General features: G+C 33.6%; 2 protein-coding genes across 2 annotated transcripts; both read left to right on the top strand.

Annotated features, from left to right (window-relative positions):
* The first annotated feature begins 409 nt into the window (after positions 1-409).
* Positions 410-3,178, top strand: LOC122598316 (60S ribosomal protein L11). Its single transcript, XM_043770909.1, has 5 exons — positions 410-516; positions 653-760; positions 875-917; positions 2,495-2,690; positions 2,805-3,178. The coding sequence occupies exons 1-5, from the start codon at positions 514-516 to the stop codon at positions 3,001-3,003; spliced, it is 549 nt and encodes a 182-aa protein (XP_043626844.1). The 5' UTR covers positions 410-513; the 3' UTR covers positions 3,004-3,178.
* A 4,982-nt stretch (positions 3,179-8,160) lies between these two features.
* On the top strand, positions 8,161-15,864 carry LOC122596955 (pentatricopeptide repeat-containing protein DOT4, chloroplastic). Its single transcript, XM_043769597.1, has 3 exons — positions 8,161-10,807; positions 11,547-11,672; positions 15,194-15,864. Exon 1 carries the CDS (start codon positions 8,212-8,214, stop codon positions 10,804-10,806), a length of 2,595 nt encoding a protein of 864 aa, XP_043625532.1. The 5' UTR covers positions 8,161-8,211; the 3' UTR covers position 10,807; positions 11,547-11,672; positions 15,194-15,864.
* Positions 15,865-19,096: the final 3,232 nt, after the last annotated feature.

The raw sequence follows: 19,096 nt of genomic DNA on the forward strand, positions 1-19,096 counted from the left end.
TAACAAAAATAGTTTAAGAAAGTTCTATGTAACAAAAACTATAAACAAAACTTGGAGTCTGAGTGAAAAATTTGAGCCTGAAAAATAGCCGTCCAATTTTTATAAAATTTTAAAATATTGCTAAAAACTACATAACGAATTGACATTTGTATTTTACTTGTATGCTTGAGCTCAAGTTTAACTCTGGCTAGTTTCATCCAAGCCCAAACACCGACCCAAAGTTTCATCCAAGCCCAAACACCGACCCAACACAACCCGAACTGGTTTTGGCCAAAATCTGGGGTTTGATCAAACGCGAACCGGTTTGAAAACGTTTTGGTAAAAATTCAAAACTTTGGATATTATAAGGGTATATATGTAATTTCAGCATCCCATTATTTTTTTACTAACAAAAAACCCTAGCATATCATATCATATCATGATCTGTTGGGCGGCCTTTCCTTAAAACCCTTTTTGTTGTGTGTTTTTGTTTTTGCCCTCATATCCACCGCCGTAAATCATCAAGTAACAACAATGGTACACACACATTCTTCTGCTTTGACATATATACCAAACAAAACTATATATATATATATATATATTATTTGTTTTTTGATTAGATGATAATAATTGATACACATTATTAATGTTTGATTTGTTGAATGAAATGTAGGCTTCAGAAAGGAAGCAAGCGAATCCAATGAGAGAAATTAAGGTTCAAAAACTTGTTCTCAACATCTCTGTTGGTGAGAGTGGTGATCGTCTCACCAGAGCTGCCAAGGTTCCTTCTTTGTATATATATATATATAGTATATGTATATGTGTGTGTGTTTAGGAATGAAAACCTGAAGTGTTTGATATCTTTTAATTTTATTATTTATTGATATTATTTTAGGTTTTGGAGCAACTAAGTGGCCAGTCTCCTGTATTCTCTAAGGGTAACAATATGCTATTTACAGTTTTATTAATATATTTGTTATATCTAGCTTTTGTGTGTTACTTTTAATTTACTAGTAATATAGTATTGTTAACTTGTTATCTTTTATAAAAAAAAGAATCATGGTAATTCAAGAAAACATAGGGGCTAACTTACAATGGTTTATGTTTTTTAGTGTGTATGCTTTTTATTTAGTTGAAGTTTTCTTGCTTGGCTAGAGTAGATTCTAATGTGAGCTGACTTTTTCCAAATTAATTTTATACACGTTTGATGGAGCCGATTTGATCGAACGTAAACTATGCTAGAAAGTAACTCGGGTGTGGAGTGGTGAAGGGTGTTTTCTTATAAGTTTTTGATCTTACTGAAATTTGTTCTACAGTAGAAATTAGGGATTATGCTTGTGGTTTAATGTGCTTTGTGGGCGATTTCTTTGTCATTTATATACTTTTTCAAAGTCTCTCTTCATCATTCAAACTCTACATGCTCACCTTCGTATTTGGGTTTTTTAGGTTTGTTTGTGTTGTTAAGTGGTCTGTTTATCCATCAGACTTTCATAAGGGATGGTTTTAAATTTTGAGTGTCTAGATCAGATAAGTACAAGGTATTGCAGTTTGTCAATAGACGGACTCATCAAAAAACAAGAAGTTCATTAAAAGTTAGCCTGTAGGACAAACTAAATAACCTTACTATGAAATCTAATCTGTTAAAAAACTATATAATTTTAAATCTTTTTTATTTATTGACGATGAAGAGGTCAAGGTGAATTGGTAAGTAATCGTTTTCAAAGTCTGTTAAACCATAGGTTTATTTGACCAATGGAAATGAAGAAAGCCTATTATTGTTTGATTAAAGGTTGTTGGTACGAGTGAATCTGTCTTACTTGACCTGTACCAAGTCATTTTGGCTGTTGTTACCTCATTTGAGGAACTAGTTTTGCATGGTGCTATTCATTGGTATTAGGATTTATCTTACTATGCGTCCCTTTTTCCCCTGAATTATGTTCTTGTCTTATATTTGTTTGTGTTATGCTCTGTCTAGTTTAGAAAGTATAACCAGATTACTTCATTTGGGCTAATGCTGTTATGGGATAACTAGGGTTGGCTGCTTCAGTATGCCTTGAATTACCTTGTCCAAGATGAACTGCCCGCTAAACTTAGAAAGCTATTACTCAACAAGGCTCTGTTTATTGACTTCTTTTTTATACCTTAGCAAGCCAACACTCTAGTTATTGACTGTTGCTCACAAAACTTTGCAGTTTCAGACCTGGCTGTTTCTTAGGCATGAAACACATATGATGAGCCGAAAAGCCAATAGACGTATTGAATATTAGCTGCGTGATATTACGTTGACTTAATTTTCCATCGGGAGGCACTCTTTGTATCTGTTATAGTGGTTTTTGAAACAATATTCGTCTATAGATCTTGAAACAGATTTTGCATGACAATTGCCAATATTCTTATCCTGTCTGTTAGTGTACATTTAGGATTTTAGGATCCACATAGAAGCTGATATATAAGCTCTCAATGTACTATTCTAGTTTGTTTATATGCTTTTGGCATTGGTTGGTACTTGTTACAGCAAGGTACACTGTGAGGTCATTCGGGATTAGGCGTAATGAGAAGATTGCATGCTATGTGACTGTTAGAGGAGACAAGGCAATGCAGCTTCTGGAAAGTGGCTTGAAGGTGAAGGAGTACGAGCTTTTGAGACGCAATTTCAGTGACACTGGCTGCTTTGGATTTGGTATTCAGGAACATATTGATCTGGGTATCAAGTAAGTCGTTTTCTAGTTTTCTTAATATAAAGTTGTTATGGTTCATTTTTGAAATCATCACAAATAAATGATGTGGAATGAGTTGAGTTAAATTGTGATCTTTTGTGGTTGCAGATATGATCCCTCCACCGGTATCTATGGTATGGACTTTTTTGTGGTTCTTGAACGCCCCGGTTACCGTGTTGGTCGTAGACGCAGGTGCAAGGCACGTGTTGGTATCCAACACAGGGTTACAAAGGATGATGCAATGAAGTGGTTTCAGGTGAAATACGAAGGAGTCATTCTTAACAAATCTCAACAAATTGGAGCTTAAGTTAATCCTTCTTTTTGGTCAGCTGAAGTAACTCTTAAAACTTGTACTGTGCTCTAGTGTGCCAGATACTCGTATTATATATTGATGGTGTTGCTCTTTGTGCTTTTGTTGAGTCCTGCTAGTGAAGTTATGCAATTCTATGAATTTTATGAGATATGCTTAGCATCTTTATTGATATTGTTTGTGATTTCAGATAGCATTTAGAAGTAATCATAACGTTCTGTTTCAGAAATGCATTCAAAATAAGACTATTAGTTCTGATAGCCAATCCAACATGTTGTCTATTATATATGTTGGATCATAGTTCCTAATGTTGTAATTTTAACACACTATCAGCATTTTATTTTTCCATATCCTATTTAAGTACATGGATATGTAACAAACGTTCTCACTATACATGTCTAATAAGTGACTTCGAATCTCTACTACTTTATAAAAATTATCATACATTCTCTCCTAATACTTTCAATGCTCTCTCTTATAAAAATGTCTCAATGCAAAATGACCATTCTAACCTTAATGAATTAATTATCACCACCACATCACCACCAATTCCACACGCTACCACCACCGCCGTCACATTACACGGGTAAAATGATATCTCAATAATATGTATCTCTGCAGATAATCTAGATATTGATATATACATATACTATTTTTATGCCTGATAAGATGGACATGTAGATTCAAAATCAATATTGTTGGATTTTTGGTCATTAAAGAAGCATATTTATATTACCACATTACAAAATCCCATGATTTAGCATCAAACGAAATGAATATAGAGCCATTCCGTACATGGAATGTAAATATATGAACAATTAAAGTACTAATATGAAACTCTAAAGTTTTAATATGACGGGCATTTCAGCCAATCCAGTGTGCTCCCAACTCGTGTAATTCACCACCTTAACACATACAGCGTCAAGTACCAAGGCAGAAACAACAACCCATTTTACATCCTATACGAAAGGTGATGGTTCTATTCAACCAAAAAAGAGTCAATTTGGTTGTAGTTTAGCTTAGAAGTTTTCAAGCATGTAGGATTCTAAACTTGACAAAAGTGAAAATGTTCAAATTGGGCATAGTCAAACTTTCACTGGGCAAAAATTGCCCAAACTGTTTTCAAATAATTAAAACTCAAACATATGAACGAGCATCAGATGCGAATTTATAAGCACCTTGCATCGGATTTCTCTGTCACCTCCGCACAACTTCACACTTACATAAAATTTCTCTGCAAGTCATGTGAACGAACAAATTAACTATTAGGGATCAACTGTTTACACCATCTAACGGATGCCTGTATTTACGACCCTTACCTACACTTCAAAGGAAATAGGAATCAAAATACCATAGTTGCAGATGTGCATCACTCCTAACCACAGGCCGTACCTGCTAATGCTGTTCATATAGCAACTGGTCTTGGAAATCGCCCACGTCATGCTAGCTTCAGTACAAATCTTACTGATTATTTAGTCCATTTGTCAATTGCGGTCTGCTCAAGTGCTAATCTTATTGAACAACTCATAAAGTACTTCAATTTTACTTGCACTAATTCATTACACCACAAAAGGCTTATGTTAGTAAGAGTAAGAGACATAGGGATGATCCAGTTGAACAATTAAAAAAAAAAGACACAATTTTGCAAGTCTAGAATCAGTAGCAAGTAAGAATATACATGAATGAAATAAGGGGCAAGAGTGCACAGCCAAAGATTGACATTTTGGCAAAAATTAGCAAGTAAATGGGCCAATAATAAGATGCCATGTAGCTGTAAATTTTTTTTTTTTGCCAAAATTTACAAAAAAGCGCCAAATATGAGGGTGACTAGTTTGGTCCCATCGGCATGTATCTATCTATAATCAATAAAATAATAATAATACTAATAATTAATATATATATATATATATATATATATACAGTATCCAATAAGAACATGACATGTTTGCCTCGATGCACGCAAAACCCATAAACCAATTATATATATATATATACATAGAGGAGAGATTATTTGAGAACTCTTAAAAAAAAAAACTCAAGAACTCCTCTACACCATTGGATAAAAAAAATGGATGGACAAGATTAAAAATAAAAAAACTCCTCTCAACACTAGAGGGGTATTTTAGTCAGCTTCTTTTTTTTCTCTCTCTTACTTTAATATAATTCTATCTAATTCACTAAAAAACTTTTATCTCACAAACCGTAAATCGTTAGACGAAAAGAAAAGCATGGGTAGTCTTAGAATTTCATCCTCTTTCATTAGAGATGCGATTCGATATACTTTTGACGACTTTTTAAATTTCGTTTTTTTTTCCCATCACGTTCATCTTACACATGTGTAAGTTGTACTTACCCCTAATACATCTCGCTTTAGGGTTTAGGGTTTGAAGGTCGAGGGTTAGCCGTAACCCTCGGGCTTCAAACCCTAAACCCTAGAGTGGGAACCCTCATCCGTTTTAGGTTTTTAGGGTTTAACATTTAAGGTTTAGATTTTTCAGGATTTTTAGAAAGTAGCTTCCCCTCGGATTAGAAATTAAGCTTTAGGGTTTAGCATTTAGGGTTTTACAATGCGTCCTCATCTTTTTTGAACTTTATAAGTAACTTACTCATGTGTAGGTTGTACTTACCCATGGGCAGGTTGTACTTACGCATGGGCAGGTTATACAACTCACTACTTCTAGGTCTTTCCTACACATGTGTAGGTTGTACTTACACATGTGTAGGATGAACGTGATGAAAAAAAAACGAAATTTAAAAAAGTCGTCAAAAGTATATCGAATCGCATCTCTAATGAAAGAGGACGAAATTTCAAGACTACCCATGCTTTTTTTTCCGTCTAACGATGTACGGTTTGTGAGATAAAAGTTTTTTAATGATTTAGATATTTTTTGATTTAATAAGAGGAGAGAGAAAAAGAGTGTTGGACAACTTTTTTAATAATGACAAACACGCCCTTCCTGATCTTGATGAATGGAGGGCTGAGATTGGTTCTTGCGTTTTTTTTAGTGGTTCTCAAAATAACTCACCCCTATATATATATATATATATATATATATAGCACCCAACGTTCACAATAATCAGCCAAATATAGCTGATACTACTTGCCAAAAGAGCCAATTGTACTTGCCAATAAACATGCTATAGTGTTGCCAAAGAGCCAATGCTTGCCAAATAAACTTGCCGACTACACCCTTGCCCCTCAAAAGGATCGGCTAGCATCAGCTATTTGGCAAGGCTGTAGCACATACATCGGCTGGTATCAACAAGTTACATCGGCAAGTTTTGGCAAGTTACATCGGCTAGTTTTGGCCGATGTTGGTGAACGTTGGGCAAGTGCCACGTGACCATTTTGGCAGGAAAAGTGAACGTTGGAACCGATATGCCGAATTGCCGAATTGCCGATTGCACCCTACAAATTGCCGACTACACCTTCATATTTGGCTCTTTTTGGCAATGTTTTGGCAAGTTTTTGTATAGCCACATGGCATCCTCCTATTGGCTCATTTTTTTGCCAAAAGTTGCGGATTTACCAAAGTTGTCGACTACCCCCTTGCCCCTAAAACTATTAAAAGTTTGTTTGAATATCATGTCATTATAAACAGGTTTTGTTGTGGTAAAAAAATACTGTATATAGGAACAAAATTTCTAAGTATGTTACCTATATTGGTATTGCAAAATGCATGGTAGTGGATGATTTCTATAAAAAAAAATTTAATTTTCTATTATAAATCAAACTTAAAAATAATACTCGTAAACATCAATTAATACATGTGATAAGACTAAGCGGAATAGTCCGTTACATTTTGTTTTTTTCGTCAGGAACCCTTCGGAACGCCCCACTTCGGTCTCGGGGGACGTTCCACTTCCTTATTTTGCGTGTCCAGCCCAATATGTAACACTTCTTGCGTTTTGGCTTCTTCCCCATTTTGACCATTTGTTTTCTTCTTTTTATTTAAAAACTAATTTATATATAATAAAATGAATGCCTTTAGGCTTTAGAGGGCATTCCTCCACTCCAAGGGAATGGAGGGAATGCCCCTCTTAATGATTGGGTGCCACGTGGCCATTTATGAGTGGAGAAAGGGCATTCCAAGAATCTTCAACTCCGTTTAGTCTAAGGGATGATGGTAGCTAGCTAGCACACAACTTTGTTAACTGCCTTCTTTGAATTATTTAACATTCGACTACTCAAGTATATTAAAATCGTGTTTGTTATTAGCTAGTGAAATATTTAAAGATAAAATGATTAGGTAAAAACAATGTTGTAAATATCGCTATTCGGTATCGTTTCGGTCGACCACCGATAAGCGATATATCGGGGATATATCAGGGATATATCGAATTTATTGGGGATATATCGGGAATACATCATCTCGATCGACCACCGATAAGCGATATAATGAGGATATATTGGCCGAGACACCGTATTTACAACCATGGGTAAAACCATATAAATAATATAAATGTAGAAATGATAGGGTAATATAGTAAAAATGCTGTTTTAAGAAAATCCAAAATTAAGACACAGTATCGATACTTTATGCACGATTCTTCAATGCATGAAATACCGGTATATAATAAAACTATTGGTATACACATCATCATCTTTAATTAATGATAAGTACCAACTTCAGCGATTCTTATTTTAAGAACTTATTTTTTTTTTAAGAATCTTGATAACTCTTAGATATGTATTGGATAATATGTTTTTTTTGGTCTATTTACATGTGAAATGTTATAAAAATATATGTAGAAAAAAGTTTTTTCAAAACCTTATATATACCGTTTGATCACATGAGAATTAAATATGAACACATTCATTCACAAGTTTACGAAAAGTTATTTTGTAGGTTTATTAAAAAGTTTCTTCTACAAGTTTACAACATATTTTTTTTATATCATTTTACATGTGAATAAACAATAAAAAATATGTCATTCAATATATAATTTAAGAGTTTTCATAATTTTTAATAAAAAAATAATTTTTAAAATAGAAAAAGTCATCAACTATAAAGAAAATTTATGATTTGAGATGCCAAACATAACCTAAAGCTTTAACAAGTGCAAATTACCATCAATCGAATGTAATTAATTTAAAGTATAAACATAATTTTGAAATCTTATATACATATAAACCTCATTTATCAAGAAATAAGTTCACAAAGCTCCAATAGGCGCTGCAACTTCTTTTTGAATCAATTCAACATGCTCTTAACAACCAAACCCACAACAATCTTTACATCACCAATTCACCATTTTCAAACTCAAAAAAATCTCCTGATTCCACACAAGAAATTCAAACTTTATTCCAAACCAACTTCAATTTCTTCACAGTTTTTATCACCAACAACAATTCCATCTAATAATCAACTTAAACCTCAAAATGTTGATATTTCAAGATTTTGTGACATGGGTAATCTTCAAAAAGCCATGAATTTGATTCTTAAGTATGAAAAATCCAATCTTGATTTGAAAACTTATTGTAACTTGCTACAACTTTGTGCTGACTTAAAATCTTTAGATAATGGGTATAAAGTATATAACTTTATATGTTTAAATGGTATTGAAATTGATTATATTTTAGGCTCAAAACTTGTGTTTATGTTTGTTAGTTGTGGGGATTTGAGACAAGGAAGGCGAATTTTCGATAATATTTTCGATGATGGTTTGGATGATTTTGTGAAAGAAAATGTGTTTCTTTGGAATTTTATGATGAATGCATATGCAAAGATTGGTGAGTATGAAAAGAGTGTGAGTTTGTTTATAAAAATGATGGAAATGGGATTTGAACCTGATGGTTATACATTTAGTTGTGTTTTTAAGTGTTGTGGGGCACTTAGGGATGGAAATTTAGGGGAAATGGTTCATGGGTGTGTGTTGAAATTCGGGTTTGGAGGTGATAGTAGTGTGGTGAATTCTATAATTGCGTTGTGTTTTAAGTGTGGAAATATTGGTAATGCGCGTAAGTTGTTTGATAGTTGGCCTGACCGAGACGTTATTACTTGGAATAGTATGATTAGTGGTTATGTGGCTAATGGTTTTTCCGAGAAAGGGTTTGAGGTTTTTTTAAAGATGCTTGGTGATGGGGTTAGTGTGGATGTGGCGACAATGGTTAGTGTTGTGGTGGCGTGTGCGAATATAGGTGTGATTAGTGTTGGTAGAATGGTTCATGGGTATGCAGTGAAAGCCGGATTTAGTAAGGAAATGAAGTTTAGTAACACGTTACTTGATATGTATTCAAAATGCGGCGATATGGATGTTGCATTGAAAGTATTTGAGGGTATGGATGAAAGAAGTGTCGTTGCTTGGACTTCAATGATTGCTGGATTTGTAAGAGGAAGTGAACCCGATAAGGCGATCAGTTTGTTTCTTGATATGAAAAAGGAAGGTGTTAAACCAGATACTTTTACTGTCACGAGCATCTTGCATGCTTGTGCTTCATATGGTTCGTTAGAAAAAGGGAAGGAAGTGCACAGTTATATTAAAGAGAACAAATTGCAGTCTTTACAGGTTTCTAATGCACTTATGGACATGTATGCTAAATGTGGAAGCATGGATGATTCGTATTCTGTTTTCTCAGAAATGGCTTATAAAGATATGGTGTCATGGAATACCATGATTGGAGGTTACTCAAGGAACTGTCTTCCAAGTGAAGCACTAGATTTTTTTATAAAAATGCAATGTGAAATGAAAGCAGATAATGTAACTATGACATGTATTCTTCCTGTCTGTGTGAGCCTGGCAGGTTTAAACAAAGGTCGGGAAATCCACGGGTACATTTTGAGAAATGGGTTGCTTTCGGATCAATACATTATCAATGCACTTATTGACATGTATGTTAAGTGTGGCGGGTTAGTTCTAGCAGAAACACTGTTTGGTATGACCGTTAGGAAGAATCTAGTCACATGGACGGTTATGATTGCTGGATATTGCATGCAAGGATTTGGGCAACAAGCTTTGTTGACCTTTAAAAAGATGCGTGAAAAAGGTATCGACCCTAATGAAGCTTCGTTTGTTTCTATACTGTATGCTTGTAGTCATTCAGGGCTGATTGAAGAAGGTTGGAGATTCTATAACTTAATGGTAAATGACTGCAAGATGGAACCAAAGTTAGAACATTATAGTTGTATGGTAGATCTTCTATCTCGAGCAGGAAAACTATCAGAAGCATATAACTTTATTAACACGATGCCTATTAAACCAGATGCCACTATCTGGGGTTTATTACTGTCTGGTTGTAGATTCCACCATGACGTGAAACTAGCTGAAAAGGTTGCCGACAAAATTCTTGAATTAGAACCAGAAAACACGGAATATTATGTGCTCCTGGCTACTATATACTCTGAAACAGAGAAATGGGAAGAAGTGAAAAGGTTAAAAGGTAGAATGCGAAAGAATACGGGGTGTAGTTGGATAGAAATCAAGGGTAAAATTAATATATTCGTTGCCGGAGATAAAGAGAATCCAGAGGCTAAAAAGATTGAATCTTTGATGAATAATTTGAGAAATGAAATGAAGAAAGATGGATTTTCGCCTAATTTAAAGTATGCGTTGGTTGATAAAGATTACATGGAGAAAGAAGCGGCGGTTTGTGGGCACAGTGAGAGTTTGGCAATGGGTTTTGGCATACTGAAGTTGCCACCTGGCAGGACAATACGGGTGACTAAGAATTTTAAAGTATGTGGTGATTGTCATGAGATGGCGAAGTTTATCTCGAAGAATATTGGGAGGGAGATTGTGTTGAGAGATTCAATTAGATTTCATCATTTTAAAGATGGGTTTTGTTCTTGCAGAAGTTAAGGTAAAAGTATTTTTTTTTCATTCCATCTGAAATATAGTGAGGTGATAGATACTAGCTATTTGGATTGCTCAAAACCAACCATTTAAAAATGATGTTAAATATTATCACTGTGTGATAGTAAATGTACAACAACAAAACCCAATCCATGTATGCGGGGTATGGGGGAAGTGAGACGTAGACGGTCTTGCCTCTACCCAGGGGTAGAGAGACTGTTTCCAAATGGACCTTCAGCCAAAAGTATAAAAAGCTGAGGATGTAAAGAATGTAGTAACCATACCTGTGTGTGATAGGAAATGTATTCTACAAAATTTATATTGAAACTTATGCTAAACTAGCCGTATGGGAGAACAGTAAGATTAGATGACTTCACTAGGATAAAGTTAGGAAAATGTTCAAATGCTCTGCCTAAAATGAAGCGAGTAAGTTCGTGCAAGTTTCTTTCCTCATATCGTTTAGCAAGTCGAGCTGACGTAATTGATTTGCCCATTCCTAGTATAGGCTTGAATAATTAAGGTAGCCCACTTTCAGAAAGGCTTCAAAAGTTAATGCTGGGCTCCTTTTTTCACAGCTAAACCCATTTCCATTTTCTACAATCTATTAAAAGTAGAAGCAAGATTCTTGAAAAACATGTGTTGAGGTTGAATAGTTAGGCTCAGTTTCTAAATTTATTTAACCATAAACATCGTAATGTCACCAGTTTACTAACATTGTTTGACCTCCTATTATCTGTGTCACGCAGTTGTGTTTTAGAGGAATATGTCACACCTTAATAGTGTACATGAAGTCAGAATCTGTATACAAGGTAGATTCACTGTATAGCGTTACATCCGAGACCAATCAACCTTCTTACCGCGCTGCAGCCCAGGTAATAAACCTTGCTTTCCTATGGAACTAGTTACACAAGTTTGTTTCTTTCTATCCTAACAAATTGCTTCTCTAACAAGATTATCGATCAAGACACTTTCAGGTTTTGAATAACATGTGTTATGTATAAAATTTGTATTTTTAAGTTTTCGAGTTGTTCTGAGCTCCTTAAAGTCCTTATTCTTAACTTCACCTAAGTTTAAAGATTGTAGTATGGAATATGATAAGATGCATTTTATGTGACCTGGATATCCTGAAATTAATAGCATATGCTACCAAAAAGATCAGAATGCTTGCTACGAGTCTCCACTTTCTCTTTTTTGTAAGGTGGTCCCTCGATTTTGTTCTGTATCATATAATTTATTTATGGATTGTCACAGCAATAGGAAGACTTACTGTGGGCTTTTTTTTATAATTCTCTTGACAAAACTCTTCTCCTTTACCTGGGACTAGGACCAGTAAAAATAAACTAAAACGCTTATAAATGGCGAGGTTAATATACTTTTTATCTATTTTTTTGGGAGTAAACGTTTAAAATATTTTATCTAAAATTTATTTTTTAGCCTTTTGTTTTGAAGCAAACTCTTTAAATTAAATCTTTATAATCAATTTCATAACATAAGTCTTTTAAGTCCTACCCCAAAAACGTAAAGATAAGCCCAAAACCGAAGATACCTAAGCCTGAAACTAGAAAAAGTTGAGGCCTTAGGCAACTGCCTAACCCATCAATACTATTGAACCGCCCATGAATGTTGTAAATCTTAATTAATCTTGACTTCACAGCTATGACCAAAATTGTTGAGAATATATGTCTATATTTGACAAAATCTAGTTAGCTCTTGGTTTTAGTATACTCGCCCACGGTATATGCAAAATGGTAGCATTATTATATATTGATATATGCATGAGATCATATATTAATTGTGTAACCTGGTTTTGGAATATAAGAGCATTGGCATTAGATACCCTCTGCTGGCCAGGTTTATTGGGGTTGGGGTTGGGCAAGGTCAAAAGGCAAAGAGCTCATGTTGAACGGAACTTGTCCTTATGCCAAACTTATACCAGCATCATTCTTTCCGTTGTTTTACAAAATGGTTGCTGCCTAGAATATCCGATTACTTAGAATTCATGATCTATAAATACCTTTGAGTAGACATATGTTCTTCAAGTCAATCTAACATGTATTGGTACATTACTGGGCAAGTTCTCATTTGGCAGATTCACACTAATTTGCTTGTAGATTAGTACAACGATAATGGTGTGAAATTGCCAAAGGAGATTTGCCCAGCAAATTATGTAATACACAACTTTTCCATGAGGAAGTCATGTTTCATTATCTTCACTTCTTTTTATCATTTATTAAATTTTGTGTCATCCTTTTTCTTATCCATGAATTACTTAAACTTATTTGTTTATTAGTTGTGCATATAATACTTATCTCACTGCTCTGGCTTTTGTAGATAATAAGGTGCATTCAATTTGCATTAAGCAAATCACAATCTTTAGAGACACAATCTTTGACTCTTCAACCCCCAAGACATGATATTAGAATTACCAGTACCTGAAATCAAACTCTTGACTTCTAAATATTGTTTAGTGGAGAGCATTTTGATATCCTTATTGTCAATCATCCAATGCATTTAGTAAAAAAGGCGTACTTATTCGTGTTCATTAGGATGAGTGACATATGTGTAGGTGGACTGATTTGTATTTTTAGGATGAAATAATATTTTTCTCACAGCAATTCAAACAAAAACCATTAGTTCATGTTTTAAGGAGTTGTACATGTGATGGTCTAATACATGAGTCAGTGATGTATGAACAAAATTAGCGGTGTACATATCGTCACCTTAAACAAAATGATCCATAAATGTGATCTACAATACTTCTATAATGAAATATATATCCAAATCCTCTTATTAGACCATTCCCCAACCCTAAACCCCATCAAATTGAAAAAGTAATACTATCTCACCATCACATTCTCATCACTATTAATTATTAAACCACCTTCAACCCATCACACTTTTACTAGAGCCACCATTATTTATTACAACTTCTAAAATAAAACACAGTTCATGAATAGAAAAAATAAAAAGATAATGACAAAACATAGATACATATATGAAAAAAAAAACACATAAAATATTCATCGTAACTAGTATATAATATGTTATATTTATTAGCACAGATAAGCTAGAAATCGCCGTGCAGATTAGATTTGTTAGAGACTTAAAATGGTTGTTTACCTATTTTCTTGTTTATCTCCTACTTCCTAAATGTGGCTCTGCTTAGCAACTTCCTTGGGATTTTATTCAATATACTCTCTGTTCTTAAAAAGTATATTCCCTGATTATGATTATTGAGTGCTAGATTATCTAGATTTTTGGCTTAATATTTTGTCACAAAGGTGTCACCAAGTTTATGCAATGTACAATAGATGTATCCAAAGAGAAATTGATTCACTGGCACAATGAGATAAACTAAGAGCATTGTAACGTCAGCAGCATACTTATTCCAATCAGAATCTAATGGTTCTGTTCTTTATTATCTGTCTTAGATTGGTGTGTTTAAAAAGAATATGTCTCGACTTAATAGTGCATGTACACCAAGTCATAAGCTTAAGGAAAAGTAGATTCAGTCGTAAGGTATAAACAGAATCATGTATGTTATGTATAAGTGTCGTATTTAAAACTTTGGATTCATTGTTCAGTTGAATATGTTAATGAGCTTTAGATACCTTTTAAACCTTGAATGCTTTTATTGTAACTTATGAAAAGTATTAAGATTGCCATATCAAATATGATAAAATGTATTTTCTGTCAGTCAGCTGGATAGCAATTTCTGCTTTCTATCCTATTTGTAATGTGATCCATCGTTTTTGTTCTCTATCGTAGAACTTACATACAGATTACCACATCAAAGGCAACGCTCTAGAAAGTGTCTCACTGGTGACGAGATCTACAGTGTTGATCCAACACATATTGAAAAATAAGAGCATTTATGTAGCTACCCTTTGCCAGGTTAATTGGGGCCGGGGGTGGGGGTGTAAAACTTAAAACGCAAAGAGCTCATATTGAACAGAATGTGTCCATATGCCAAAATTATACCAAGTATCATTCTTTCGTTGGTGCCTAGAATATCCAATTACATAGAATTCATGTTCTATAAATACCTATTGATCAAATATACGTTCTGCAAGTGAATCTAGTATGTATTGGTGTATTACCGGGCAAGTTCTCATTTGGCAGTTACTTAGTTGTTTCTCATAAAGCGTTAATAGTTTGAAACCGCCAAAGGAGATTTGCCCAGCAATTCATCGCAATACAAAACTTTTTCCATGTGAAAGTCATGTTTCTTAATCATATTCTTATATTTCATCAATCATCCTGCTCATTAAACTTCTTTTCATCCTTCTTTATTCATGTTTCACTTAAAGTTATTAGTTTATTATTATGTATATCAATACTTGCAACATATCTTGACAGCTGACGCGCATTATTACTTCTATAATCACTGCAGCCTGGTCTATTTTCAATCAAATTACAAACCATGGGTGCAACTTAGACAATAGGTTATTTTGTTCAAAGTCAGAATTACAAACTAAGCATGGGAAAGCGGCTCATCTGACTCAATCCACAATCCGGTCTGTTTTCTCCGTTCCAGGCCTTTATGCTGTGCCTTTTTCCAATAGAGCATGTAACGGCGACATTACTTCACTAGAGTTCATACAAAACATGTGTAGGGACCATTAGAGGTGGATAAACTTAGTTGAACTGGATGTCATTCTGAAATAGCTCTCAGTAAAAGTGATATGGTACTACTTGAAAAAAGGCGCTTGAAAAACAGGAAAAACTTGACAATGGGCCAAGGACCAGACCGAGTTAGGCTGATTATGGGTCGAGCATTGAACCAGGTTTTGAACTCTGACCTTTTTAATAGCCCGGGGCCAGGTAGGAACATGGTCATTCCTTGTCCAGCATGTCTTTTAGGATTGCGGAAGGAACAAGCCTAGCACTGGGCTAGGCATTGCCTTAAAAATGACTCATTTTACAACCCTGAGCATAATTAGTTCAAGTCTATCTACATTGTCCCTTAAATTTTAGTATTGTTAAATGTGGTACATATAGATGTGGTTCTTATTAATGTTGAATTGTATGTATGTATGTATGCAATTATTTTTGCAAAGTGAAGTGATAGCAAAAACAAATATGCGATATTTATGTCTTTCTTTTGGATTTTTTTTCCAGATACCAGACCTGTCATGATGTATAAAACTTAAAATTGTTCCCTGTAGAATTGAATTATACAAATGAAATATTGAAATATATGTTACTAAGTACTAACTAAATTATTCATTTTTGATGCAGATATAATGATACAGTTTATTTCTTTTTTACCATCTTGAATTCTTGATATGTTTATTTAATTATTTACATGGATGAATAGGTATGAACATATATGCATAACTTCATTGACATTTTTTGCACTACAACACATCATATTTCAATTAATTATTGAGTTTAGTTAATTTGAGTAAAGTAGTGATGCCACTTAACCTAATATATGATTATTGTATACACTAAAATATAGATACAAACTATTGATAGAGGACGAGTAGATTACTTGCTTAATCTAAAGCAGCTAATTGATGCTTAATTAGCCACATTCAGCTGGTGAGCATTTATCTTGACTATCCTTTTCGGTTTTAAAACATTTTTCACAATCGTTTCCTGGAGTTGTTTGATTAAGTTGATTTCCCACGGTAGTACAACACCAAAGTTTCCAATTAAGATCTGGAATTTTCCCTTACAAGATGCAATTTTCCTTACAGCCATGTCTTCCATGTTATTTCTGATACCTATACAGTTAAAAGTAATTGTGATTTATTATAATTTACCATTGCTTATGCTGTATTAGCCCTTAAAACTATATACAGTATCTTTTATTATTTTATGAAAAAAATGTAATGATAAATACCTTTAAATAATTAATGAAATTATAAAACCAATACATGCAATAAGTTTTTTATATACGAGTATTATTTAGGACGGAATCATATTTAATCACGAGACAGAGTACTCGGCAGTGAGATGGTGGGGTGATAGGTCATAGAGTGTCAAATGTCTTAGCCGTCCGGGCTCTGTTCTCGGATTTAAAAATTCGTCGAAAGTATATCGAATGACATCTCTAATGAAAGATCATAAAATTTTACGAACACCCATATAACTTTTATAATTTATCGATGTACGGTTTTTTAATAAAAGATTTTGAATGAATTAGAATAATAAAATAATTTATGGAAGAGAGAGAAAAATAAGTGGTTGAGATTTGAGGAGAAAAAAAATAAGTGGTTGAGATTTTCTTCTAAGGGTATTATGAATAAGTGATAAGGATATTTTGAGGTTTTTTTTAGTTAAAGTTTAAAAAATGAAGGTAACAAATACTTTATAATGTAGTAAAGATACCAATGATTGTACTTGTAAAAAATAGTAAAACTTAAGACCATATATCTCATATATCTTTTAACATGTATGTATAATTTGCTTTTCTATAAACCTTGAGTTTAACTCGATTGTATATTAACTAACATCTTTTAATAAAAAGTGATTATTATGTTGTTGTAGATTAAAAACAAGCATATTGCTATATTTAATTAGCTATACACTTAAAAAATAACAAGTAATCAACATGGTTATATTAGGGGCAAGGGTGTAGTGCCGATTTGCCAAGATTTTGGCAAAGTTACAGCCAATCACAAGTGGACACCTGGCTAAACAAAAAAAAACCAATTTTAGCCAAAAGTAGCCAAATAAGTGGGTGTAATGGAAAATACAAGCTGTTCGGTTCCTTTGTATCTTTCTTTGTAAAATATATATTCACCCACCCGCAAACCCCCACACACCTGGTGAAAAGCTCCTTTTTCAACACACCCAACGTTCATATGCATCGGCTATTCTTGCCCGATTGAAGTTGCCGATGGTATTTGTCGATTTTTGCCAAAGTAGATGGTGTAGGGAACCAATTTGCCGATCCTACTTGCCGATAGTTTTTGCCGACTACACCCTTGCCCCTTAAAGCCCACAAACATTACCGGAATCCATCAGATATGAACCGTGTTTTATCCTAGTCTTTATATCGTTTGAATCAAGTAGTGACCATTTTATTTGCTTCTAATTGCCTAACGACTTCTTTAAAATTTACAAAACTAACCTTATCTTTTGATGAAAAAACAATATATAAATAAGAAAAGTGAGTATGGGGCTGTTATACACCTAACTTGGGTGTATAACCCTTCACATACCAATATTTTAATATTTTGAATAAATGTTTGGCCCCCATGATTTTTATGGTTTAAAAAAAGATATGTGAGAGATTTTTCACCCAACTTAAGTGCCTAACAACCTCATATTCCCTCCCCCTATATGAATTGCCTTTTTAATCACTAATTTGAAATATATCAAACTACTTACAACTATATCTAGATGATGTCAAAACTACTATTTATTTCTTTTATTGCTTTTGTACTTTCTCTTATAAGTCAGTGGTTAAACACCAGCTTTACATGTTGGAGGTCTCGCGTTCGAAACCTAGGAATGACATTTCAAGGAATTTTACAAATAAAATCCTTCGATGAAACATGTTTGAATCCTGCAGAGGGGGCATGGTTTATCTCAATTAAATGTCGTGCCTTCGGGGCGGTTTAGTTCGGAGTTTCTCCTCCTACTAGGTATTGAAAGTGAGGGGGCTCTCTAGCGCGGACCCGATTAAAACAACGTAAGCTAAATCCCTTGTTGCGAGCAAATAATTGACACCTTTCAAAAAATTTCTTTTATTGCTCTTAATTTCATAGAACTTAGTAGTATCAAATTAAATGTGTTTATATAAATATTTTTCAACACAGAACCTAGTTTTAGGTAAATGGTAATTTTTACCCTGATAAAGATAAAATCTTGTTTTTTTTTCCTTTCAATAATCAAGACTTTTAATAGCTTTATTATTATCTGAAAATAGATAACAAAAAGAAAATATTGATCTAACTTTAATTTTCATTCGTTTTAGATAATATATATACTATTAAGATGTTGCGAAAGTATTGGTGCATGTAAATGGTGACACATGGTGTCCAATGTTTTGTTGATTCACCATATAATGATAATTGATTTTGTTAGTCAGTTAAAAAAACAAAAATGAAATAAAATAAAATATATATTATACGAGTATATGTTTATGTGTTCTGAGATAAATAAGAATTTACCTCTAGTCGTAACACACATCATGATAAGAAGAGGAAAGGTGAACATAAAATAGTACTTCATTTCTAAGTTCTTTAAGTAGGAAATAAATTAGTAAATGAAAATAAATGTACACATATTTAAAACAAGGCTATATGACAAAGTAATTAAGATATATCAAGGAGTTTTG

This window comes from Erigeron canadensis, chromosome 4 (assembly GCF_010389155.1).
Source record: "Erigeron canadensis isolate Cc75 chromosome 4, C_canadensis_v1, whole genome shotgun sequence".
Taxonomy (NCBI): domain Eukaryota; kingdom Viridiplantae; phylum Streptophyta; class Magnoliopsida; order Asterales; family Asteraceae; genus Erigeron; species Erigeron canadensis.

Coding starts and splice junctions, on each gene's coding strand:
- LOC122598316 (XM_043770909.1), top strand. Junction 761..874: donor GTCTCACCAGAGCTGCCAAG/GTTCCTTCTTTG, acceptor ATATTATTTTAG/GTTTTGGAGCAACTAAGTGG. Junction 918..2,494: donor GTCTCCTGTATTCTCTAAGG/GTAACAATATGC, acceptor TACTTGTTACAG/CAAGGTACACTGTGAGGTCA.
- LOC122596955 (XM_043769597.1), top strand. CDS start 8,212: ATGCTCTTAACAACCAAACCCACAACAATCTTTACATCACCAATTCAC.